This window comes from Monodelphis domestica, chromosome 3 (assembly GCF_027887165.1).
Source record: "Monodelphis domestica isolate mMonDom1 chromosome 3, mMonDom1.pri, whole genome shotgun sequence".
Classification (NCBI taxonomy): domain Eukaryota; kingdom Metazoa; phylum Chordata; class Mammalia; order Didelphimorphia; family Didelphidae; genus Monodelphis; species Monodelphis domestica.
In genome coordinates, this window is record NC_077229.1 from 267,867,286 (window position 1) to 267,893,233 (window position 25,948).

The window sequence follows — 25,948 nt, forward strand, 5'->3', positions numbered from 1 at the left end:
TATGTCCTGTACATATTGCTTTTTCTCTGAGAAAGTCACTTTTTAAACATGTATCGACATACTGCTGGTAAATTAGAGGGAGGCAGATTTTGACTCACTATAAGGAAAAGTCTTCTCCCAATAAGAGTCCACCTTGGGAATGACTGTTTTGTGAAGGAGATCAGGAAGGAGGTGTTCAAACAGCGAAATAATAGATGCCCACTTCTAAGGAGTGTGATGGAAAACATTCCTGAATCAGGCCTGGATGATGAAGACCTTCTACCGTTATTAATATATTATGCATTATGTGTGCTGTTTGTTTTTTTAAGCCACCAGAGGCCAAGGAAGGGAAATCTGAGGTGCCACCAGCAGGTGATTTGCCAATGAATGCAAAAGAACAAACTAATATGAGGTGAATGCCTTTTCATTATTATTCGAGCATTTTATTTGATTTGTTCCCTCTATTTCTGGACTAAATAATTGACTAGTATTTTTCAAGATTCAGCAGGAAATCATTCTGGAACTTGGGATCAGGAAGATTTTTTTTAATGTCTGTAGTTAGAAATTGTTGCTTTGAATCACTTAGATAGTTGATAGGTGCTCACTTCCACTTCTCTTAAAATATGTGAGGTTAGTAAATAAAAAAGATAGTATACTATACCAGACACTGTTATGGTAACTACTATTACGTATTTGATTTTGAAGAATTGCCTTAAAATAGTCCTTTTTAAAAAGATTCAAAAGAAGAGAACCCAGAAGACTAGATGATGTACTCCTTAAAATGCCACTTCTTTGAAGAAACAAACTTTTCCTCTTGCCTCTTTACAATAGTTGGCATCAATAAAATCAAAGCAGTATGGTACAAATCTGGGATCAGACACTTCCTAGCTGTATGACCCTGGGCAAGTCACTTAATCCCCATTGTCTAGCCCTTACCACTCTTCTGCCTTGGATCCAATACAGTATTGATTCTAAGACAGAAGGTAAGGGTTTATTTTTTTTTTAAACAGTATGGTAGCTAGAATTGAATCACCAGATTATTCCTTTTTGGGGTTCCTGCAGAATTTTCTTCAATTGTTTCTGCCATTTCCCCATTTAAATTCTTCCTCCTCCTTTTCCTCAGTTCTGTAATGTGGTAACTTTAGAGCTTACTTTCTCATTTTCTTATTCTTTCATCTTCCTCTTTTAAGATTGTGAATAAAAGCTTTTAGGTGGTATTCTTGACTTTGAATTAAATAGAAACAGTTAAATTTTCTTTGGATTGTACCTTTTCAAAACTCAGACATTCCTTGCAAAAGGCATCAACTGATCTTAGCTACCTGAACTAAAAATATAATAAGGCAAAAGCAACTCATGGCCAACTTTTAATTACATTCAGATTGTGGGAGTCGAGGAAGAATTTCACCTCATTATCCAAAGCAAATTTCTTGTTAATCATTTAAGATTTCCAACCAGTTAGTTCATAAGTGAGATTGTGATGGTGGTAGGGCAATTTTAGCACTTTTTTTTTTAACCCAGAGCTAAAAGAATCATTGCCAATCTAATGTTGCTCTTCTTGTGAAGGCACTATTTATGTTTCCTGGCTTTCTCTTAAGAAATAAATACATGTAGAACTCAGGAAATGAAATTGTTAATTGCTTGGTCTTCTTTCCATTGCACTCTCTCTGCTCTCAATTCTTTCTTTATGATATTGGCCAGATTAAGCTTCCATATATGAAGATTTCTTCATGTCCCTCCTCTGCTCAAAACCTTCAATGATTTCATATTTCCTACCCAATGAATTTTATATTTATTAGCCTGGCATTCAAGATGCTTCTGCTGCCACTCTACCTTTTCACCCTTATCTCATAGTATCCTCCTGTAATGACTCTCCACTCTAGCCATAGTGATTGCTCACCATTTTGTCCCAGGCATTCCTGACAATGTGCCTTTGTTTATGCTTTTCTCTGTTCTTTAAATTCCCTCAATGCTTTTTGACCTCCTAATTAATTGCCTTTTAAAGCCATCTCAATAATCACCTTTCTATGAAAACATTCCTGATTTTCTCAGTTGGTAATGATCTTGTCAGAATTTTTGTCAAATATTGGTTTACCCTTTGTCCCTCAATAATTTGGGGATCTCGGGGATTTTGTCAGTGAGGGTCCTTGCATCCTTCACCAAAGCAGAGTATAAATCTTTTCTAAAAACCCTTACTTTCTGTCTTAGAATCATTATTGATATTGATTCCAAGGCAGAAGAGTGATAAGGGCCAGACAGTGGAGATTTAGTGAATTGCCAGAGTCGCATAGGACATGCACACACACACACACAGAGGCTCTCAGTACACTGAGCCATCTAGCTGTCCCCCAGAATCCAACTCTTTATCATTGGAAAGGATCTTCCTGAGTTTGCAAATAACCACATGAAATTCACATTTTGGCATTCTGGCTTTCAACTCCATCATTCAACCTAATTTTTTCTCTCCTAATAATCTCCTGATTCCCAAATCTAATGCCCTTTTCTTAATCAAGGTTATTCTTGACTTCCTCTAGGTTTCCATGACATTTCTCTATCCTAGTTCTTCCCCTACCTATCTGACCACTCCTCCTTTGGGTTCTTTGCTGGATCTTCATCCTAGTCTCTCCTGCAAACAGTAGGAGTCCCCCAAAGCTCCCTTCTAGTCCTTCTCTTCTCCCCTAATACTGTTTCCTGTGGTGATCTCATAGCTCCTATGAGCTCATAGCTCCATTTTAGTAGTCATTTCTATATACATGACTCTTAGGTCTGTTCAGCTAGCCCTAACTTCTCTCCTGAACTCCAGTTTTAAATCCCTAATTGCCTGTCCCATAAGCATCTTAAATTCAACATGCTCATAACTGAATTTTCTATCTTTTTCTAAACACACCTCTAATTTCTCAGTTCCTATTAAGTATATCACTATCCTCCCAAGTCTTCTAGGCTCACAAACTAGCACCAATCACCCTATCCAATTAGCTGTCAAGTCCTGTAGTAAACCTTGATAATATCACTTAGCTAAGTCCCCTTCTCTCCTTTTAATACTCCCACCTCCCTAAAGCAGATTCTCATCACTTCATACTTAAGTAGCCTGCTAGTTGGTCTCCCAGCCTTAAGCCTTTCCCCACTCCAATCTATTTTTTGTAAAATTGGTCTTCCAAAAGCTCAATCCTGACGACATAATACCCCACTCTTTAATAAGCTCTGATAGCTTCCTATTACCAGAAGAGTCAAATAGAAAATCCTCTGGCTTTCAAAGCCTTTTATAACATGACCACTTTGCTCCTTGTGCTTTCAGGTTTGGTAGAACCTCTGGAGACCTGGGCTCCACTGGTATAACCTTTCAGTTCCCAAGGTCACCTCAGTGCCAGAGTGAGCAATTAGAGTGGAACCCCCATGGAGATTTACACACTTACTATTCATGGACTATTTCGTATTGTAGTAAATTATTTATTTATTGCATCTCCCTACTCTCCTTGAAGCACAATGATAGCAGGGACAAGGTCTGATCTAATCTCTTGTATATTCCCCGGTTCCTATTACAAAGCTACTTAAGAAATGAAACGCATTTGCTTAGTTTAATTGAAAATGTCTTGGACATTTTTTCCATCCGTGTAATAAATCCGTTTCTAAATTATTTCCTGAATTACCCATGAGGAGCTTAGAGGCATATCTTGACCCAGTAGAAAATATACTAAAACTTAACTTGTTTTTAAATGATAAATACATACTATTCCTCCCAGTAAATTATTTGTATAAAGCCCAGACTTCTTAGCTCAGTATTCCACTCTCCGTGGTCTGACTCCAGCCTATATTTTCTAGTTGGATCTCACTTGCATCTCCTTCATGTATTTGGTTCTAATCAGATTGAACTATTCTTCACCTGCCCTTGCTCTTGTTCCCCCCTTTCCACTTACATTTCCATACCTTTATTCAAAGCCTTCCACACATCTCAGCTGGGTCCCTATCTCTACCTCTTGAAATAACGCTTATTCGTAAAGGGCTCCATAGCCTCATTAAAGCCTTTTTGAATCTCCTTCCCTGAGCCTCCCCCAAAAGGCACATCTCCTTCTCCTTAATTTCTCAAAACCCCATGTCTCTCTCCCCTGCGTGCATGCATTGTCTTCTGAAATATTCCTGGCTTCTTTGGGTCTCTGTTTTATCTTTCTGGCAGACAATTTCTTGAGGGTAAAGAGTTCATCTTACTCATCTTTGATGCCCTACCTAGTACTTACTGTAGTGTTTTGAATATATTAGGGATTTAATACATTTTTGTTCAAGTGCTAAAATGATTTTCCTAAATCACTTTTTTTCTTGTTTTTTCTTAAACCCTTACCTTCCAATATTGTGTATTGGCTCCAAAGCAGAAGAATGGTAAGGGCTAGGCAATGGGGGTTAAGTGACTTGCCCAGGGTCACACAGCTGGGAAGTGTCTGAGGAGAGCTAAATCACTTTTTTTCTGAACCTTGTTGCTCACACATACCCCACTCATTAAACTCCAGTGGTTCTCCCTTACCTCAAGAATCAAATATAAACCCTTCCATTTGACATTTGAAGTTCTTCACAACCTAAACCCTTTGTATCTTTCTCCTTATACCTGAATCCCTTCCACCTACACTATAGTCTAGACAAACTAGTCTAGTTGCTATTCTTCTATTCTCTGTGCCTGGAATGTTATCCCATCTTAGAATCCATGACTTTTTTTTTTTTAATAAACTCTTCCCTTCTGTCTTAGAATCAATACTAAGTAGTGTTTCCAAGACAGACAAGCAGTATGGACTAGGCAATAGGGATCAAGTGACTTGCCCAGGATCAAACAACTAGGAAAATGTCTGAGGTTAGATTTGAACCTGGTACCTCCTATCCCCAGTCCTGCTGCTCTCTCCACTAAACCACCTGCCTGCACCCTCTTGACTTCTTTTATGACTCAATTCAAATACAGGAAAATTTTTCCCACCTCCCCCTTCCCTCAGCTACTGGTACTTTTCTCTTCTTAGGATACTTTCCATCTATTCTTTATCTACTTTGTATATACCTTTTTGTGTACAAAATTGTTTCTCCCTTTAGACTATGAGCTTCTGGAGGGCAGGGAAGGTTTTCCTTTCTTTGTACTCTTTAACACAGTTTAACACAGTGCCTAATACAGAGCAAGCACTTAATAAATGTCAATGTCGATTGATGTTGTGTAGGCCAACTGAGAATGATTCATCTAGTGACGAGGACTCCCAAGAGCTTAAAGATTCCCTCAAAATTGATCCTGTCCCAGTAGAACACCTGAGCCATTCAAGCACTACTTCTTATAAGAAGTCACTTAGACTTTCTTCAGACCAAATCGTAAGTAGTCTGTATGGATTGTGCATAGCTTGATAGTTTGATTTCACATATCGCTTCCCCTACTTTCATCCAATTTTTATACTTTTTAAAGAGTACTGTTATAGTCATAAAGGTATGAAATGCCATATCTTAGTAGCAGTGTACATTTATTCAACACTTTTAAGTTTTATAGAGCATTTTCTAGACAATCACTCTAGGAAGAAATTAGTAAATCATCCTTATTTTAGGGAAGAGAAAACTGAGACAATTGGTTAAGTAAGTTACCTAGTCACATAGTTAATAAGTATCAAAGCAATGATTTGAACTATGGTCTTCTGAGACCAGACCCAGTATTAATTTCTGTCATACCTAGCCGGGGGAAAAAATATACGTGCACACATACACATGTATGTATATATTGTATATAGGTATATATGCATATATAATATGTGTGTATATTTTTTAAAGAAAATTTTATAGGTAATGTATTTAGACATGAAATTCTTCACTCTCATTTCTCACCCCCTTGAATTTTCTTCTCCTGGGTATTTTGTCTAAATAGCAAAGTGATAAACGTGAATAATTTTCCCTTAAATATAAAAATGTTCTTATGGCATCAGGAGAGAGGTGTATGTAGTAGCTGTGATGCATAGATATCCAGGATGGAAGAATGACAGAGAGAGAGAAAGAGAGAGACAGAGAGAGGGACAGAGAAAGACAGAGAGACATTTCATTTTAAAGACTATTTATTTGACCTAGCAAGTATGTATTGAGCTTATACTGTATACTGTGTTTCTCTTATGGTGCTAAGCCCTCTGGAGAATACAAAAGCATAAGAATTCTCAAGGATAATTGAAAAGATGAGACTAACATACATGAAATAATTAGAAATTAATACCAGGGGGCAACAGATAGGTCAGTGGATAGAGGTTATATAGGCCTATAGATGAGCGGTTCTGGGTTCAGATGTGGCTTCAGATAGATACTTCCCAGCTCTGTGACTCTGGACAAGTCACTTAACCCCAGTTGCCTAGCTCTTACTGCTCTTCTGCCTTGGAACTAATACTTAGTATCGATTTTAAGACAGAGGGTAAGTGTTTAAAAAAGAAAAGAAAATGTTACTACACAGAATATATCTAAGTGCCTAATGGTGTGACAGAGACAAAAGATAACAAGAGTTTAAAGAAAGTAGATATTGGTAAGGGTTGGATACTTGGACAAAACTACAGAGGAAAGGTAGGACGTGAGCTGAGCCTTGAGAAAAGATCAACTTTGACTCAAAGAAGAGAGGAATATCGCAGACCATTCACTGAGGCAGAATGTTGTAAATGAGTAAGGAATGGAAAACTGAAAAGACCAGCCTGACAGAATCAGAGTTCATTCCTGCTAAGAAATTGTTGGAAATAAGGTTGGTTGAAAGGGTTACGAATGAATTGTGGATGGCCCTTATATACCTGATAAAAAAAGAAGGCTTGATGTGGTAATAGGGAACCATGGGAAATTTTTTAATACAAAGATGAAGTGATGAAAATTCTAGGGCAAAAGCTTCCTTTTTAGTGTCAAAATTTGAGCTTCTGAGTACATCTCGGGACTTCTGAGCTTTTGAAGGGAGAAATCACTAGGGAGCTGAGCAACAGCTTATCAGCCATGTGGGAACAGAGGAGAAGGAAATTGTTTCATTTAGAAAATCAGTGAGTTGAGCTAGAGAGTCTCTGAGGTTTCTTCTACCTCTGAAAGTCAATGAGATTCTCTTGATCAACTCACTGATTTTCTAAATGAAACCAACCAATTCTCAGAGAAATAAAGTGATTTCCTTGGGTCACACAGCATGGTCAGAGTAGAGCTCATGCTAGAACCAGGGTCCCAACCTCTAGTGAGTGTGCTCTGGCCTCTGGCATATAAATATTGTATTTTCCTATCTTAGAATCTTGTTCTTAGACAAAATTGACTGTCCTCCCCCTCCACCCCAAAAGACAATCACTTCCTTGTTCTAAGGACAGGTAGAGACTTGTTTATTTTGAAGTAAAGTGGGAAATTTATGTTATGAGAAGAAAAATATCACTTCCTCCTCAAACTTAAATAAAGGAAATTCAATGGTTTGAGTAAAAATATGGTATGTTTTTAAAAGTCATCCCACACAAAATGGTAAATTATTACCAGTCTGTGAGTTAGATCATTTAAAGATGGTTGGCTCACAAGAGACAGTGAGCTTGAGTAGCCCAATGTAGTACACAGAGTTCTTGTGCTGAGGCTTATTGTTTTTCTCCCACATTTTTACTGTGGTTCTTACCCACAGCTTGATTTGATTTAGGTCCAGCCTTATTTTTTCCTAATCTTGCTTGGGGGTCCTGCACTACATGGCTGCTATTAACTGTAACTGTCATTTTTACCAGGACTTACACAGTTATGCAGCTCTCATATTCCCATGGATTGTTAATAGTGTGACAAAGACCATTTTTCTTTCAATCAAATCCCATTTAAGCTCAAAATGGGGACACGGATTACAGGGCCATAGATAGAGAGTTGGAAAGGACCCAGACATCATTGCATTCATCCCATTCATTTTGCAGATGAAGGAAACCAAGAATGAAAGGTTTAAATGACTTCCCCAAGGACTCACAAAGGAGTCACAAAGTTACACAAAGGAGTAAGTGTCAGAAGTGGGATTTGAACTCAGGTTCTGTGACTCCAGAATTAATTCATACCACACAGTTTCTATTTCTACTTCATGGCATCATTATAGTGATTTTTGTAGAAGTAAACCTGTACTTTTCCTTTAATAAAGATAATTCCTTTTATATTTCTGCATTGGGCAGCACAACACATATCTTTGGACTGAGGAACTTTTCAATATGCTTTAATGTTTCTAGGATCTCTGATTTTATCAGCTCCCTCCATTATTGCAAATTGCAACCCCTCTGTGGCTTGACAGCTCTTTGAGTGTTACTGTGGCTGCAAAGTTTAGGACTCTCTGTCCAACATGGTGATGAGTGGGCCAGTCTCAGATAACTGACCTGCCAGAGTTTACTTTACCTCCTTCCTTTAAGAACCTCCTAATCAGTCAGTCAGTCAATTAGCATTCCTTAAGCTCTTAGTGCATTTGAGGCACCAGACCAAACACTAAGTGATGATGAGGACTCTAATGAGCAAACAAACATTTCTTACATAGGAAACAGCTCATCTTCACTGAAGTTATTTTGTGCATTTGTGTATCTGAATCTAAGCCACAGAGATAAACTTAGCCACTTTTTTCCCCTTTACCTATCAAATTCTTTTATTGTACTTAAAATGAGATTAAAACAAGTCATCAAAACAAAACATTTTTGGTTGTTACAAAGTAAAATGCCTTCAGTAAAAAAAGTGAAGTGCCATATCTGAAATCCCACATGCTTTTCTGAAATTATTCCATTTCTGCCCTACATAAATCCAGAGAAAAGAAAATCACATTTAGGGCTATTCAAATCTCTTAACATTGTTAATTAGCCATTTTTCCCCTTGCATTGATCAAGGCAAAACTGAAGCTCCAAGATGGCCCAAATGATGTCGTGTTTAGTATTACAACCCAGTATCAAGGTACCTGTCGCTGTGCAGGAACCATCTACCTGTGGAACTGGAATGACAAGATCATAATTTCGGATATCGATGGAACAATAACCAAGTAAGAGAAAGGAAACTGTCTAGGGGTCGGGGAGAATGTGAGCTCTTGTACTTGTGTGGCTTTTGTCCTGGTGCCACCCTGGACACACTGCTAGTAACGAGCAGCACTTTGGAAAGCGATGAAGAATAGAGAAATCACTGATGCTAATCTAATGCATCTAATCTTTTATTTTGAAGTTTTGAAATTAGAGAGATTAGGTGTGATTAGAAAGGATCTGGTGGGAAGTTCTCACTGATATTTAAAATATGAATCTCATGTGTACAATTTCAGGTTTAAAATTGCTTCTTGAGGGCAGCAAGGTGGCTCAGTAATTTGAGAGCCAGAGCTAGAAACAAGAGGTCTTGGGTTCAGATCTGGATTCAGATACTTTTGAGCTGTGTGACCCTGGGCAAGTCACTTAACCCCCATTACCTAGCCCTTACTGCTGTTCTACCTTGGAACCAATAGACAATATTGATTCCAAGACAAAAAGTAAGGTTTAAAAAAAATTTTTTAAAGCAGCAGCAATAGAAGTGATTTTACCAATACCTTACAGATATGAAGAAGTAATTTGTAAAGTACATCCCAACTGAAGCAACTTTATTTAAAAAAAAAAAACAACCTTCCCTTCCATCTTAGAATCAATGCTATGTATTGGTTCCAAAGCAAAAGAGCAGTAGGGCTAGAGTAGTGATGGGGAAGCTTTTAGAGACTGAGGACCCAAATGGCAACCATCACAACACGTGTAGGCCCCCCCACCTTACCCCAGATAGGGGAGGGAGGAAGGGCTCCTATTGGGATGAAGAGGGATGGGTCATGTGAGAAATGTCTTGAGATGCACATGAAGAGGGAGAAGGGAGGACCCACCTCCGGCACAGTACCATAGGTTCACCAACATGGGGCTAGATAATGGGAGTTAAGTGATTTGCCCATGGTCACACAGTTAGGAAGTGCCCAAATCCAGATTTGAACCCAGGACCTCTCATTTCTAGACCTGGATTTCCATCACTGAGCCATCTAGCTGCCTCCCATTGCTTCTTTAGTCCTTATCTGAAGCTGCCAGATATTCCTTAGGATGAGGTGGCTGCCTCAGTAGATTTTTTTCTTGGATGGAGGGAGAATTAGGTGAAAGGAACTAGTAAAATTTTCAGCTTTCTATAATTATGTAATTCATTCTTAATTCTTTGTATTTGTTAACTTTACTTGTTTTCTTCTTAGGTCTGATGCTTTAGGGCAGATTCTTCCTCAACTAGGCAAAGATTGGACCCATCAGGGCATAGCAAAACTCTACCATTCCATCAATGAGTAAGTATTCCTTCTGACAAGGGAAGGAGCTCTAGGAACCCAGAATGGCTTTGATTTTATGATTTAAGGAGTGGAATAATCAGGCTACATATTTCATTTGTGGCAAATGACTCCCCTTTAAAATTTAAGTAGGACTTCCTTCTGCTTTTGGAAGATGAAAAGTACCATAATGCAAGGGTACCAATTCCCCCAGGCTTCCTTTTCATCTCTCTCTTGTTTCTTTCTTCAAGGATCATAGGATCCTGTAGTTAGAGCTATAATGGGCCTTATAGGTTTTCAAGTCCAGCCTCCTTGTTTTACAAAGATCAAATTATTGATCCAAAGTCACACTGATGATAGTAAGTGTCTGAGGCAGTATTTTAACTCATAACTTCTAGACTTTGAGTCCAGCCACCTAGTTACATTTCCCTACACACACACACACACACACACATATACAATCTCTCTCTCTCCCTCTCTCCCTCCCTCCCCTACGTTAAAGCTTTCCCAGGGCAAAGGTTGGGGCCAAGAAATCAGTTATCTGATGGTAGCAATGGCCATGTTTCCTTCTAGGTCCTACCTCACTTTCTTTTCTTAGATTTTATGGTGATTTGTCAGGAGGAAGTAGTTGTCTTACTTTCCATAGCCACACATGCCGTTGAACCTTAGGAATACTATATCAGGGAGCCCTTTTGATTGGAAAGTTGGGAATTCCTGAACATAGACTACAAAGGTCCGGACTATGAGCATTCAGAAGTATTTATGGTGAGGCTTAGGTTTGCACATTTCCACTTCACAGCTCAGATAGCATAAGCTGTGTGTTTTTTCAAAATCTCTACCCCTTTCAAAAAAAAACCCTACATCTGTCCTTCAGGACAGAATCACCAGAAATAAGGACCAAAATTTTCTTATGTTCTGAGTGGTTATGGGTATGTTAGCTCATGATCTGTTATTACTAATATTATTAATTTAATAGTCTTTAGTTTGGGGGGAGGGTTTGCATTCTTTTTTGATTTATATTATTGCTTAAGAAAGGGAAAAAATTTGTGTTCTTAGCTGACTTCTGAGTTCTAGAATTTGATTCTCTTAGTGAGTGATTAGGAAGAAAGAGCTTAATTTGATTGGGCCTTTTTAAAAAATAGAGAACTATATTTTCTCCCATGAGTTATGGCTTATATTTAAATGACTTAGTCTATAACAAATTATGTATTTCTACAGTATTCAGCATTATAAATAAGCTACTTTTAGGGAACTATGGTATTACCAATTTCTTTCTGAAAAATGTGTGTTTTTCTCTAGGAATGGGTACAAATTTCTTTATTGTTCAGCTCGTGCCATTGGAATGGCAGACATGACACGAGGATACCTTCACTGGGTCAATGACAAGGGAACCATCCTTCCTCGGGGGCCTTTGATGTTGTCCCCTAGCAGCTTGTTCTCTGCTTTTCATAGGTAAGTTAAAATGTGGAACATTTCATTTTCCTGTGAGTATGTGTCTGGTTGGCTTTGGTGTTAAGGCAGAAGGGTATCTGTGACTGCATAGACCATCAAAGGTTTGTTCATTACTACAGATAATCCTTCCACCATTGCAATTCAGCCCTTCTGCATCATGGTGAAGTCTTCGAGAATTGCCATGAACCATCCCCAACCCCCCTCCCTCAAGCCCCAAAATTGATAACCTCCTCCTGTTCAGATAAGCTGGGTTAGTCATCAGAGAATAGCCTATTACAGGTTATAGGTTACCTTCTCAGACTCTTGCATGCTTAGTGAGGCCTTGCAATTTAAGGGCATTGACTTCAAGAACCCAGATTCATCTCCAGGTTAGAGCAGAGCATCAAAATGTCACTTCAGGGGCAGCTAGGATAGAGAGCCAGGCCTGCATACAGGAGGTCCTGGGTTCAATTCTGGCCTCAAACCCATCTTAGTTCTGTGACCCTGAGCAAGTTACTTAACCCCCATTGCCTAGCCCATATCACTCTTCTGTCTTGGAAGTGATATTTAGTATCCATTTTAAGACAGAAAGTAAGAGTATTTTTTTAATGTCACTTCAGTGAAGGGATTGGATGAGAAACATTTTAGTAAAAACATAAAATGAGTTACTACATAAGCATGGAAAAATATTCTAAATCATCTAATTAAATTTAAAAAATAATAAAATAAAATGAGTTACTAGTTTAAGGTCATGTTTTTGTTTTTAGAAATCATGCTTCGTTCTCAGCTCCTGGTTTCTTTGGGGCATTCTCAAGATTAGTCTAAATTAGACACTGGTCTTATGTTCATATCAAATAACATAAGAAATCCTCGCTCTAGTCTCTTCCTGGTACCTCTCCTATATGTTGTATATTTATGTTGTAATATTTATAGGTAAAATGGATGGGATTAATGAACAGGGGAGACTGAAGGATTTGTAGCAGGGAATGGAGGAGTTGAAGGGAGAGAGGGAATATGGCTGCCGATGAGGTAAAAGAAGAGAGATGCCCCCTGCTGAGAGTCTATTCTGAAAAATGGGGTTCCTGAGAAATGGCCACTTATGATAGCCTGAGGAGATGTTTTCTCTATTGATTGATGTTTCAAATACCCCAGAGCAGGTAAGCAGGGACCCTTCTGAGGGACAAGCCTCCCCAGACCAAGGTCACCCAGCAGGGGTCCAATAAGGACCATTTATAGTTGAATGGCTGTCCTGAGGTTCAGCTCTCTCTATGTCTCCTGAAATGTTAGTTCTCTTATCTAACTGCAATATGTAAATAAAGATAAATTTTAATAACAAGTTTGGATTGGGGAGGTATCAAGGAAAAGGGAAGAGGGATTTCCCTAGATGTGGCTTGATTCTGTCTCAGCTTTTGAGCTGAGGCCAGGCCTCACAGGCTGGTGGAGGGTTTCTTTTATTCCTGTCTATGCTAATGCTAGCTTTCTTAAGTTCCAAGTCTTAGCAGTAGACAGCAAGATGGAGAAAAGTTCTGATGTTCAGAGCTGCTTGGGCCTGTCTCTTTGTGCTGATGCCCTAAAGACCGGCCTTACAGTCCTTTTGTCTGATGAACACGATCACAGGGATCCAGGTAGAGCACACAGTTGGAAAATTCAGGAAGAGGCACTTCTATCCAGAGACAGGTAGAGAGGCTCCTTCCAGTTGCAGTGCCAGGAAGTGAGAGCCAGTCACAAGACCAACTGCCCACTTCCAGTTGCCCCTTCCCCCACCAACTGTCAATCTTGTCAATATCTTCTCTCTAACACTCCAACTGCTATTAATTCCAACTTGGTGGCAGAAAGTCAAGAACTTGCTTTAGTTTTCCTTTCCACAATGTACAGACATAGTGATCTCTCCCTCATTGAAATGCGAGCACCTTGAAGCCAGGGATGGTGTTTTCCTCTTTCTTTCTTTATATCCCCAGCACTCAACACAGCCTCTGGCACATAGTAAGTACTTAATGAGAACTTGATGGCTCATTGACTAACTTTGTTCCTCTCTCTCCTAACACCAGATTAGCGTGATTAAAAAATTATCAGGCTTTTCTAGGTGGGGTGAGAATAATGTAGGAAATAAGTAAGCATCAGTGAGTGCTTCAAAGGCAGGAATTTAAAAAACAAAATAAGTGAACATTGGAAAACTGAGAGAGGGTGTTTGAACATGGTATGGTGAAAAAACAATGTTGTATATATAGTAAGAGGAGCTTGATTTGAATTCCAGCACTGTGCCTTGGTATTCGCTTTGTAGGACCTATGGCTGTGGCACATAACATCTCTGTTTCCTCCTCTGTGATTATACAGGAGTTGGACAAAATGATCTTGGGGCAGCCAGGTAGCACAGGGACTAGAACACTAAGTCTAGAGTCAGAAGGACCTGGGCTCATATCTGACCTCAGACATTTCCCAGCTATGTGACCCTAATGTGTCCCATAATCCTGATTGCCTAGCCCTTGCTGCTCTTCTGTTTTAGAGTTGTTACTAAGATGGAAGGTAAGAGTTTAAAAAGAAAAAAAGACAATCTCTTAAAATGTCCTTAATCTCTAAATCAATGGTTCTTTGATCACATAATCCACTTGTATACATGTGTTTACATACACACACATATGAATTTATGTATATGTGTATGCCCACTGAATTTCTCTTTCTATACTTAATCTACTATCAAATAAACTTCTGACAATCAGGAAATAGTAGTCATTCATTCAACAAATATTTGTTAAACACTGTACAAGGCATTTGCTGTGCCTATACCTAGGTATTGGATCTACAAAAACAAGATAAAAAACAGCTCTCGAGGAATTTGGAACAGAGTAGTGAGCTCAAACAGTTTAAAATCATTCACATAGGATTATTGTGAAGATCAAATGAGATTATGCAGGTAATATACTTTGCCTGCCATAAACCACCTTATAAATATTAGCTACTATTATCATTATTTTTCATGGAGAGTACATTTGCTAACCCTTAGGCCCCATTGGTATCCATGCAATGTTTAAAAAGACTCAAAGGAAATCCATTTGCATGTTAGATGGGAACCCACTATGGTGTATTTATGAGATGGTGTGGACAAGAGACAGACCAGAAGAGATAGTCTAAGTAGGTTACAGTTTGCATCTCACTGGAGTGATATAGCCACTTAGCTCATAGATCCATCAAAGTATCAATAAAATATTTGATACAGCAGAAGGGTTTATAACTTTTCTTCCCACAATATTTCCCCCCAATTACATATTTAAAAAAATTTTTTAACATTTTATTTTTTAAAAATATTGAGTTCCAAATTCTCTCTCCCTCCTACCTTTCCTCCCACACTCCCTCCCCCTCACCAAGATGGTAAGCAATCTGATATAAATTTTACATGTACAATTATGTAAAATATTTTCCCATATTTCCCATATAGTCACTTTGTGGAAGAGATGTAAAGCAAAAAAAAAAAAAAAAGGAAAACTTGCAGTGTGTGTTCTATCATAGCTCAGACTCCATCAGTTCTTTATCCGGAGGCAGATGGCATTTTTCATCATGAGTCTGGGATTTTCTTGTATCACTGTGTTGCTGAGAATAGCTAAGTCATTCATAGCTAATCATCATTCAGTATTTTCTATTACTATGTATAATGTTCTTCTGGTTCTGCTTGCTTCTCTTTGCATCAGTTCTTTACAGGTTTTTCTGAAATCATCTTGTTTGGCATTTCTTATAGGAAAAGAATTTTCCATCATCATATTCCACAATTATAACTCTTCTTAATGAAAATGAGATCTTGCCCTAGAAGTCTATCCATTTCTAAACTTAAAGTGAAACATCTTAGTTAACAAATATTTTTCTGAGGATAATTCCAAAAATCAATAAGTGAGAGTTCTTTTTTCAAAAGTCAAATGAAGCACCAAACTATGCCAAGAACTTAACATTAGGAGAAGTTATCATATGGCATTCCTTGACAATGTTCCTATTTTGTTGTAGGGAAGTGATAGAGAAGAAACCTGAAAAGTTCAAAATTGAGTGTTTGAATGATATCAAGAATTTATTTGTTCCAAGTAAAGAACCTTTCTATGCTGCTTTTGGAAACCGACCAAATGTAAGTTTATGCCACCTCTCCATATAATGGGCTCTAATCTGTTTGGTTGAAAATGCAAGGAAATTACTGTTTTGTTTTAGGAAATTTACCATGCCAGAATTTTGCAAATCAACTAAATCTCTAAGCAAATTGAATTTTTCTCTACAGAAGTAATCATGTTAGACTTAATCTAATTTTACAAATGTCCAATAAGCTCCTACTCAGTGTAAGGCACTGTGCCCATGATTAGGTTACAAAGATAAAAACAAAAGTCTTTGCTCTCAGAGAGTTTACATTCTCCTAAAATATAAGCACTTACTATTAAATTGGATAATAAAAAATTTTGCTTTTTCTACATTCCTATAGTAATTAAGAACCTGTAACAACTTCTCTGCTTTGGAATTTTAAATTAAAACCAAAGACATCTTTTTCTTGACTTTTGTGATTTCTCTACCTCCCTTTCCCCCATGGGTTCTGTTTTCCTGCTGTGCAGAATTTTAGCCAAAAATGAAATAGCACCAGCATCTCACAGTTGTGAAGCAGAAAGAACATTGAACTCAAGTTTCAAAACCTGAATATTTCTCATGGTTAGACTATTTAGTAGCTGTACGATCTTGCCAAAGTCACTTAAACTCTGGAAACCATTTTCCTCTACTATAAAACTAAGAGTTGGTACTGAATGTTCTCTGATTTTCCTTCTGATATTAATGTTCTATGACATTTGACTACACTCGATCAATACACTTTTATCACATGTCTTTAATATTCCAGGCAATGTGCTATGTGTGAGGGATAAAAATGGGTCCATCTGTGCCCTAAAGGAGCTTATCTAATCTGAAGACAATGTCTATATATGTCTATATATGTACAGAAAAAAACATAAATACAAGCTCATGAGTCAGTGAAGGATAAGGGAAGGAATCAGTAGCTTAGTGTTCCCAAAGAATTGCAGTTCACAATTATTTTCTGGGCTCAGTTGTGATGCAAGAGCTGTTCCCACAAGGCAACTAGCTAGCTCAGTGGCTAGAGAGAGCCAGGCTCGGAGATGGAAAATCCTGGGTTCAAATACGGACTCAGATATGTCCTAGCTATGTGACCCTGGGCAAGTCACTTAACCCCAGTTGTGTAGTCCTTATTGCATTCTGCCTTAGAACCAATACTCAGTGTTGATTCTAAGACAGAAGGTAAAGATTTTTTTTTTAAAATGGTTCCTAGTGTCTAGCCAGTAGTGCTGCTACCTTTCTTGCCAGACCCGCCCACACACACACAGACACATAGCAAGAGTCCCTTTGTGCCTTATATCGCTATTGGCTTTGGCCATTGTTTGGAACTCATGTAGGATGGCAGAACTGAAATGTGCCCGGATTCTTGTATTTTTCTTAAATGGTCTCTCATTTGCCTCATGCTTGCTTGTCCTGAGGAAGCCAAAAGGTTGCTGACAATTTCCTCTTTCCCTGATGTTATTATGTCTTTCTGCAGGACGTGTATGCCTACACTCAAGTTGGGGTGCCAGATTGTAGAATATTCACAGTGAATCCCAAAGGAGAATTAATACAGGAACGGACCAAAGGGAACAAATCATCGTAAGAGCGTTTCCACTTCTCACTAGAGCACACAGTTCCAGGGACTCTGGGCTGGAGGCTCAGTAGTAAACTGTTAACTGCCTGCAGTCCCTGCTGAACTAAGACGGCAGACCTGGCTTGGGGAGACCTTTCTCTCTGCCTAGATTTTTGTCCTTCTCCACACCCCACAAGAAACCCTCCATAAACTAAGCTTTTCAAATGAAACGTTACTGCCCTATGCATCAAAGAATTCCATTTTTCAGATTTTTTTTTTGAAAATTTTATTAAATTAGTTAATTTAGAATATTTTTCCATGGATGGTTTTTCTTCTCCTGTGTTTTTAAGGGGGGGATCCAACGTATATATGGTCAGTCAGTCAGTGAGTCACTAAACATCTAATAAGCACTACAGTGCTGGGCACAATACTAAGCACTGGGGATACATAGAAAAGCAAAAGATGGCCCTTGTTCTCAAAGAGCTGGCAGTCAAATGGGCTCCCAGAGAGCATACAAACAATTCTGAATAAACGTGATTTGTGGGGGCAGCTGGGTAGTTCAGTGGATTGAGAGTCAGACCCAGAGATGGGAGGTCCTGGGTTCAAATCTGACCTCAGATACTTCCTAGCTATGTGACCCTGGGCAAGTCACTTAACTCCAATTACTAGCTCTTACCACTCTTTTGCCTTAGAACCAATACACAGTATTGATTCTAAGATGGAAGGTAAGGGTTCTAAATTTAAAAAAAAAGATAAACATGATTTGTGCAGGGAAAATGGTAAATAGTCAACACAGGGATGGCCCTGGAATTAAAGGGGGATCAGGGGCAGGGTTATGTATGTAGAAGGCAAGACTTTCACTTAAAGGAGCCAGGAAGCAGAGATGAGGAGGGAAAGCATTCTAGATATGAGGACAGCCAGGGCAAATGCCCACAGTTTGGACATTTCAAGCATAATCTCTGGCTTTATTGCTCTTGCTCAGGTTTAAAAATCTGATTTCTGTATTTCTTTCCCACCCCTTCTCTTCCAGGTATCACAGGCTGAGTGAACTTGTAGAACACGTGTTCCCACTCCTCAACAAAGAACAGAATTCGGCTTTTTCGTGCCCAGAGTTCAGTTCCTTTTGCTTCTGGCGAAAACCAATCCCTACAGTGAACATGGACGACCTGGCTTGAATGTTTCCACCCCTACAGGAAAAGGGGTTTGCTCTCTTCAGATGCTCAGGCTCAGTGTGAAGAGTGAAAAAAGCCCTTCCGAAGTGGGGGCACATTCATCTTACTTTAGATCCATAGGTGTTGAGGCACAAACCATCCAGAGCAGTGAAAGGCACAGCCGCCTTTTGATCTTCACTCTCCTGGTTTGACTTGGGGATTGATTGTATCTGGAACTGTAACACTGCCAGAGCCCGTGGTACCAGAAGGTCGAGTGAAGAAGAAGCATTAGCCTTAAGTTTGTAGTCCTATGCTTCTCTTGTTGCAAACCTTTTGTATTTGGTGGTTTGTTTCTGGTTTTGTTTTGTTTTTCTTTTTTTTCCCCTTTTAATTCCTAAAATTAAAAGGTGGAAAGGAGAAGCCAAAAAAAAAAGTGCACCAAAAAGTTATGGAAAGTAGATTGGAGTGGGCCCCAAACAAGCACTTTGGATTTAGTGTTTCCGTGTTTTACCAGGGTATTTTCAGAGGATTAGTTGTTGGGTTAACTGTTACAGGGCCAATTAATAATGTAGGTATAAAATTTGTGTATATCTGTTCTTAAAGACCTTACTCGGAAAATATGAACGAATAGCTGCTTAGATGTATGAAAATGTTTTATCATATGTACAGCAATATTGATATTCATTAACCAGACCCCCATTACCGATTCTTGTACTCAAACTTTGTAATTTTTTTTATTACATTGAGTAGTGACATCCTCTTTCCCCTCTTCTCTAACCACTCCCACACACACACATAACCCCCTTTAAATAAGCAAATCTTATTTGAACCTTAATGTAAGAAGTGGTTTTCTTACATTAAAGCGTTGTGAGCTTTTAGGAAGGAAGTTTCTTGAATTTTATTTTTTCTTCCCTGTGATTGCCCTAGGGGGAGATCTTTTTGTTGTTCCAGCCCAGATTTAGCCAAGAGAGACAAATCACATTTGTGCTTATTTGTTTCCATAAATTTCAAATAATGGGAATCTCAATAGAGAGTCTGTAGGCCAGTAAGTACATGTAAATGCACATAGTTCCAAAAGTTCCTATGAGCACATTCCCAGAACCCCAATTGGTGCTTGTCAGCCATACTTTCTCTTGCCCAATTAGCTCTGGTTTCTCAGGAAAAATAGGCAAGAATGTTCTTGTCAGGTGAACTCTCACCTGGAGTGAGCTTTTTCTGGGTATTAAGGTTGGCATCAGCATCAGAAGACTGATTCTCTTGGAGACGAAGTTTCCAAAATTATGCTATAGATCAGCTTTGTTAAAACAGTGTCCTTTGGATCCTCTGGATCTCCTTTCAGGAGTGTTCACTTGGGCATTTTAATCTGGTCTTATGACAAAGCCAAGAGAATTTGAGTGGGGTTTTTTTGTTGTCTTTTTTTTTTTTTTGAGGAAGAGGAGGGCATCTCACCATGGATTACCCATCCCTGAGCAAAAGCTCCAGGACAATCATTTGGAGTCCTTGTGTTTGCAGTGTCGCAAATCTAGGTTCAATATAGACAAATCAGTCTGTGCAACTTTGGAGTGTGTTCCATTGATGGAGAGGTGGGGTGCACAAAAATGGCTTCATAGGAAGGGTCTATAATGAAGGTGGGGAAGTGAATTTTGCAAACGTAAAATTAAGGTGCTTTTTCCAGAAAATCAATAGCTGGATTTCCCAGCCTCATTGAAAATACATGCGGTTGCTGTTATTGACACACACCACCAGTGGTCTACATGGCCAAATGGATAGCACCATGTTACAAAGAAGTTCAGAGGTTTCATACTCGAGGTTGTTTTTCAGAGGTCAGGTTGGACACTCTACCCACGGTTAGACAAGAGGGACATCCCTTTTAAGGACTGTTACTTCAGTGTCTATTATAATAACTAGTAGAGAAGAACTTTGGAGTTGACTGTGATATATAGGTAGAGTTACAGCCCAGTCACTGAAAAGCACTCTAAACTGTGCAAAGGCACAAAATGGGAGCCACTCGGCATAGTAAAACTGCATTCCAAAAGATCTTTCTGTTTTCCCTAGTTCCTTCCAGGAGGCATTTTGAATGAGAAGCGTTCTCAGTTTTGGCCTGCCTTTCTCATACTGTGAAACTATTGACCTAGAAGTGGGCCAGAGAGAGGGAGCGTGGTATGTGATCAGTCTTCCAGGTCCAAATGACCGGGAGTTCCCATTGTGTCTTAGCTGTCCACCCCAGTTGGTTTGTGTTAATAGGGAGCACACTTCAAATGCAAGGGAGAAAATCTTGAAATGCCTTGGAGGATTTTCAGTGGCAAAACTCGAGTCAAGTGTTCACAAATAAGGGGAAAAGAGTCTAGTTAAAACCTCTCATCTTTGACATCTAGGTGAGTCGACTGAAGTATTTATCCATATTATGTTAGGGACAGTAGATTATATTTATGAAGTTCTACCTAACTCGTGAATTAAAATCATAGTAGAGTGTGTACATATTTGTGTGTATCTAAATGTACACATACACACATATATAAAAAACTTTATTTTCATAAATGCCAAGAGCATGTCATCTACCAAGCTCATGCTTATGAGCTCTAGTCACCTAACCTCCAGATGTAAGGGTGGTTTGTTTTTTTGTTTGTTTTATACACAAGGTACGAAAAATTTCTGAATAGACCCACTTCTTCTTAAGTCCCCCTTAGAAGGAGATGCATCCTTTTGGGAGTTTGATTTGATGGTTTTCTTTCTCTTTAATGAACAGTCTTTGCATTGGACACAGGCCTCTTAGGATCCAAGCTGGAAATTGGATTCTAACCTCTGTGGTGTGATTGCTGTGACTTTTGTGTTAGTGTCCATAAGAAATGGGCTTTAATGTGGTCCACTCCTGGCTTTGTGCTGCAGTCTGATTCCGTGGCTCTGTGTATGCCAATTAACAGGTTATTCTCTTTCCTTATTTAAAAAAGAAGTCTCTTTTACTAGAAGTAGGTGATTTGCTCTGATGATAGTGTTATTCAAGTATTAAGTTTGTGCTAAAATCCCATTGCCATTTGGTACAAATGACTTTTGTTCTTTCTGTGAAAGAGGTGAAATTGAGTGTGTTTGTACACCAGCCCTTAAGATGGTGTGTTAATGAAGATATGTTATTACCCCTTATTTGGAGTCACCTGAGAAGCTATGTGTTGCAGCAGTAATGGAGATATTAAGGAACAGTGGAGTGCAGATTTGATCCGTTGTATTGCACGCTCTCCTTATCTCCAGTGATTCAACAGCTTTAATTTCTTTTGAAAAAAATAAAATCAGTCTTATTAACGTTACCATTTTCTTTTTTATCCATGTGCTTTGAGCTCGTACTTCTGCAAAATGTAAAACTTGTCCATCATTGATTTGACTGTCCTAGAAGTGCAGGTATGGTGGTCCCAGAGCATGCAGATTTAGCCCTTTCATATCCTTATACTGTGTTTAGATGTTCTATTTGCATAGTTTTCAACTTGGGGAGGGGGGGAATTTCTTGCTGTTCAAAAGCCCTGAAGTGACAACTGCTTATGAGGGTGGTGCTTCAGGAGAGATGGCTGATCCAACTGAAAAGTCTGGGCTGATGGTCCAGCGGATGCATCATTATTCCTAGCCTAAGCATTGCATTTTCAGGGGCCCTTGAAGAGTCCTATGAGAAAGGTACATTGAAGATATATATTTTTTAAAAACAAATAGCTTATAAAAGCAAGTTCCTTCTCTTATTGAAAGATGCTGAAAGTGTAACTTTTTGAGAAATTTTATCAGCTTTGAAGTGATATATTTTGCTCTATGAAGCTTGAGTTTCCTGTGTTTGGTTCTGCCTTGTTGGGTGAAACTGGTTCAAAATGGAATTTTTCTTAGAAGCAAGATGAAAACTATATTGTTGGTTTGTTTGGAAGGTCTACGAAAGGAGGGGAACTTTTCAGTGCTTTTGATGATAATTAAGTTGAGATTACGGTGAAGTATTTGATTATTGGACAGCAAAGACACTAGTGAGTTTTTTAGGTTGTCTAAAACGAATCTGAGCATCAGTAGGATACTTTGGGTTTGGTAAAGACTGCATTATCTTGGAATAAATAGCTCACATTTTGGTGCAACGTTTGATGTTCAAAACAAAATGTTCTGATAATAAACAAATACAAACTCAAATACACGGACTGTTTCTTCTTTTCGAGGATATTCAACCCATCGAGATGTCTCTGAGCTCTTGCCAGAAAAGCAAATTGTTCAATTGAAATTGATCATTTCCATAAATTAGCATTCCAAACTTTGTAGACAGATTTATTTACAAAGGAGGACTTCTTTTTTGGTGGTTATTTTTTAAAATGTGTTTCCCAAAGTTAGCACATGCCAGCAGGAACCAGCCTCTCTTGCTTTGTGGATTCAGCCAAGGAATGATTCATTCATACATATGCAATTTCTATTGTTTTCTGACTAGTGTTAGCAAAATTGCCTTCACCTCCTGGCCTCCACTCTTTCACCATTTCTCTGTGCACATAATGTTCAGAATGCTTAGTGCTCTATCCAATTAGTACATTAGATGTTGACCTCAGGCTCCTAATGGGTCTCCAAAGGAAAATGGAAATTCTCTTTCTTCAAAATAAATTTCTCCTATCAGCTATTTCCCTCCTATTATTTGAATTCTGTTCCTTTCCTGAGCTCTTTTTAACTCTTACCAAGGGTGGGGACCATCCCATGCTTAACTATGTTACGAAATTAAGCCACAAAAACAACATATCCCAGTAAGTTTTTGTGTTGATGCGGATATGAGAATGAGTGGGAGCATCTGAGAAACCCAATGGAACTGTGGGAGTCAATTGGGTATAGAAAAGATGAGCTCAAATTAAAAAAGAGGCAGTTTTGAGGAATGATTTGTGGGAGAGGCATTTGAGAGGAAATGCTATAGAGGAAATGCCCAGTAAACTTTTTAAATGGTTCAAGTGTTAGCAGTTTGCACCACTTCCCTAAGCTGCGAACGACTACTGCTAATAACAACCAGACATGCCGTTTGCCGGCGACTAGTGAGACTATATAGAGAAACATGCACGGATCTGTGAGCAGTGCTTGGCAAATAGTAGGCTTTTCATAAATGTTTATTGGTTGATCAACATCCACACACTCAAGTTTCTATCTATTGTGCCGTCTTTAAATATTTTATTTTTAGCTTGCCTGCTTTGTTCCCTTGAAGAGGATGAGCCACCATCAGAAGGCACTTGGGGGTGAGGAGGGAGTGCAGCTAGGTGGCTCAATGGATGGAGAGCCAGCCCTGGTGATGGAAGATCCTGGGTTCACATCTGGCCTCAGACACACAGTCCTAGCTGTGTGACCCTGAGCAAGTCATTTATCTCCCATTGCCTAGCCCTTACTGCTCTTCTGCCTTGGAACCAATACATAAAGGTAGAGGTTTAAAAAAAAAAAGTGGCACTTGGGCACTTATTGTACTTAGACCAGTAGCAAAAACAGGCAATATTTACTTCTTCCCTTTAGCAGTTTCCTTTTTCCATATTGAGCCAGCACTCTTCCCAGTGGAGTATGTGTAAGAGAAGGGCGACTCCCTTGGGAACAGGTTGTTCCTAAAAACTCATCATCACACTTTTGTGTTTTGTGTTTTTATGAGTCACTTTTAGGGCTGCCAGCTGTTCCCGAGCTTGGTGGCCAGTAGGTGGAAACTGCTCTTCTCTGGGTCACATCTGATCCCTACCCTTCTGGGCAGAGCTTAAAAATTCCAAGAATAAGGGGCAGGTAGGTGGCAAAATGGATAGACCCCCGAGGCCTGGAGTCAGAAGGATCTGGGTTCAAATGTGACCTCAGACACTTCCTAGCTGTGTGTAAACCTGGACAAGTCACTTAATCCCATTTACCTTAAAAAAATTCCAAGTACAAAAGAATCTTTTTTTTCCCTCAAAACTGCAATTCTTCTCCTTTGGAGCCCTCCAGATTAAGGTGTAAGTTTGGTTGATGTCATGAGAATTCAGTGAGCAATCCAGAATTAAGAATCAGGGAGGAGAGAGGCACAAATGAAAATGTCAGAATTTCCATCCAAGCTCCTGAAATTTACTTGTTCATTATGGAATCTTAAGGTCAAGGTCATCCTTGCTGTAGATGGCAGCTTGCGCTTCATCAGGTAAGAAAACTGGAGTCCAAACCTGCTTTGGGGAGTGCTTCTGCTATAACCTTTTTTCCCTCTCTTGGAAAAATGGAAACTAACCAAATTATACAACTTTTAGAGTACTAAGCAAAGCATCTGCAAATATCTGATTACTATGAGCTTAAAGTTCAAATCCACCTCTAGGGTTCATCCAGTGAAGAATTAGAATTAGGTGGCCCTCCTTACTGGGGGTGGTGGCAGCTCCCTCATCTCCCAATTAGCCCGGATTCATGTGTCAAATAATACTGGTGTTCTCAGGGAATAAAGTTCTAAAAAAGTCATACATTTAGAACTCAAGAATCTTCTAATGCATTTGTATAAGCCCACCTCCACCCCAACCTTTAGGGGGGAGAAAATCAGATTCCAGAGCTTAAGGGGCTCCTTTCAGGCACCCAGAGAAGTAGTGGAGGGAGGCCTTGCACCAACCAATATCCCGCATCTCCCTAATCCAGAGCCCTTAAAAAGATTATATGGTAGAATTACTCTGTGGAATAGCCCATGTGAGGGACTATTACTCTGTGGAATAGCCCATGTGAGGGACTGTGTGCTGTGAATGATATTTGTATAGTTTGCCAAGTGCTTTACAAAGACCTTGTTTGAGCTTCACAACAACCTTGATAGATAGGAGCTATTATTATCCTAATTTTCCAGATGAGGAAACTGAGGCAGAGAGAGGTATAGTGACTAGACCAGAGTCACATAGTATCTAAGAATGGATTTGAACTCTCGGGGCTATTGTCACTAACCATTGTACCACCAACTTCCTCAATTCGGTCCAATGAGCATATTGGACCAGATGGCCTTTGATGTCTCCTCCTTCCTAAACCTAGGATTCTATGTTTCCTTGACTGTAAAGTAAATTTAAATCACAATATTTGAGGATCAAATAAGTATATCTAAAGTCTAGATCTGTGTTGGTGAACCTATGGCACACATGCCAGAGGGGGCTGCTCCCCTTGCCCTTGCCACCATGCTTGAGGACATTTTCCCATCACCTGCCCCTCTGCCCAGCAGCCCAAAGGGAGTAAGTACATCACCCATGTGGGGTGAGTGTTGCAGTTTGGACACTCAGTCTCTAAAAGATTCACTGTCACTCTAGTTCAGCCTTCTTAAGACTGCTAATAATAGTGCTCAGTCTGAAGTCAGGAATTTGTGGGTTCAAAACCAACCTGTGACCCTGGACAAGTCACTTGACCTGTCTGCCTCAGTTTCCACAGCTGTAAAATAGGAATAATAAAATAACACATGCCTCCAAGAGTCATTGTGAGGATCAAGTGAATATGCCTAAAGTGCTGAGCAGTGTGCCTGGCAGATAATCAGTGCTAGATTGATGTGAGCTGTTTGTTATTTGAGTTAATATTAACTAAAATATA

General features: G+C 39.2%; 1 protein-coding gene across 4 annotated transcripts in view; it reads left to right on the forward strand.

The window, feature by feature from the left end:
• Positions 1-22,576, forward strand: part of LPIN2 (lipin 2) — a 110,745-nt gene extending 88,169 nt beyond the window's left edge. For all 4 annotated transcript variants that reach the window (XM_056823750.1, XM_056823751.1, XM_056823753.1 and 1 more), the window contains exons 13-20: positions 309-391; positions 5,163-5,307; positions 8,796-8,944; positions 10,142-10,228; positions 11,507-11,659; positions 15,629-15,743; positions 17,202-17,305; positions 18,310-22,576. In XM_056823750.1, the coding sequence (XP_056679728.1) occupies positions 309-391; positions 5,163-5,307; positions 8,796-8,944; positions 10,142-10,228; positions 11,507-11,659; positions 15,629-15,743; positions 17,202-17,305; positions 18,310-18,454 (981 nt within the window). In that variant the 3' untranslated portion in view covers positions 18,455-22,576. The remainder of the gene's footprint in view (positions 1-308; positions 392-5,162; positions 5,308-8,795; positions 8,945-10,141; positions 10,229-11,506; positions 11,660-15,628; positions 15,744-17,201; positions 17,306-18,309) is intronic.
• Positions 22,577-25,948: the final 3,372 nt, after the last annotated feature.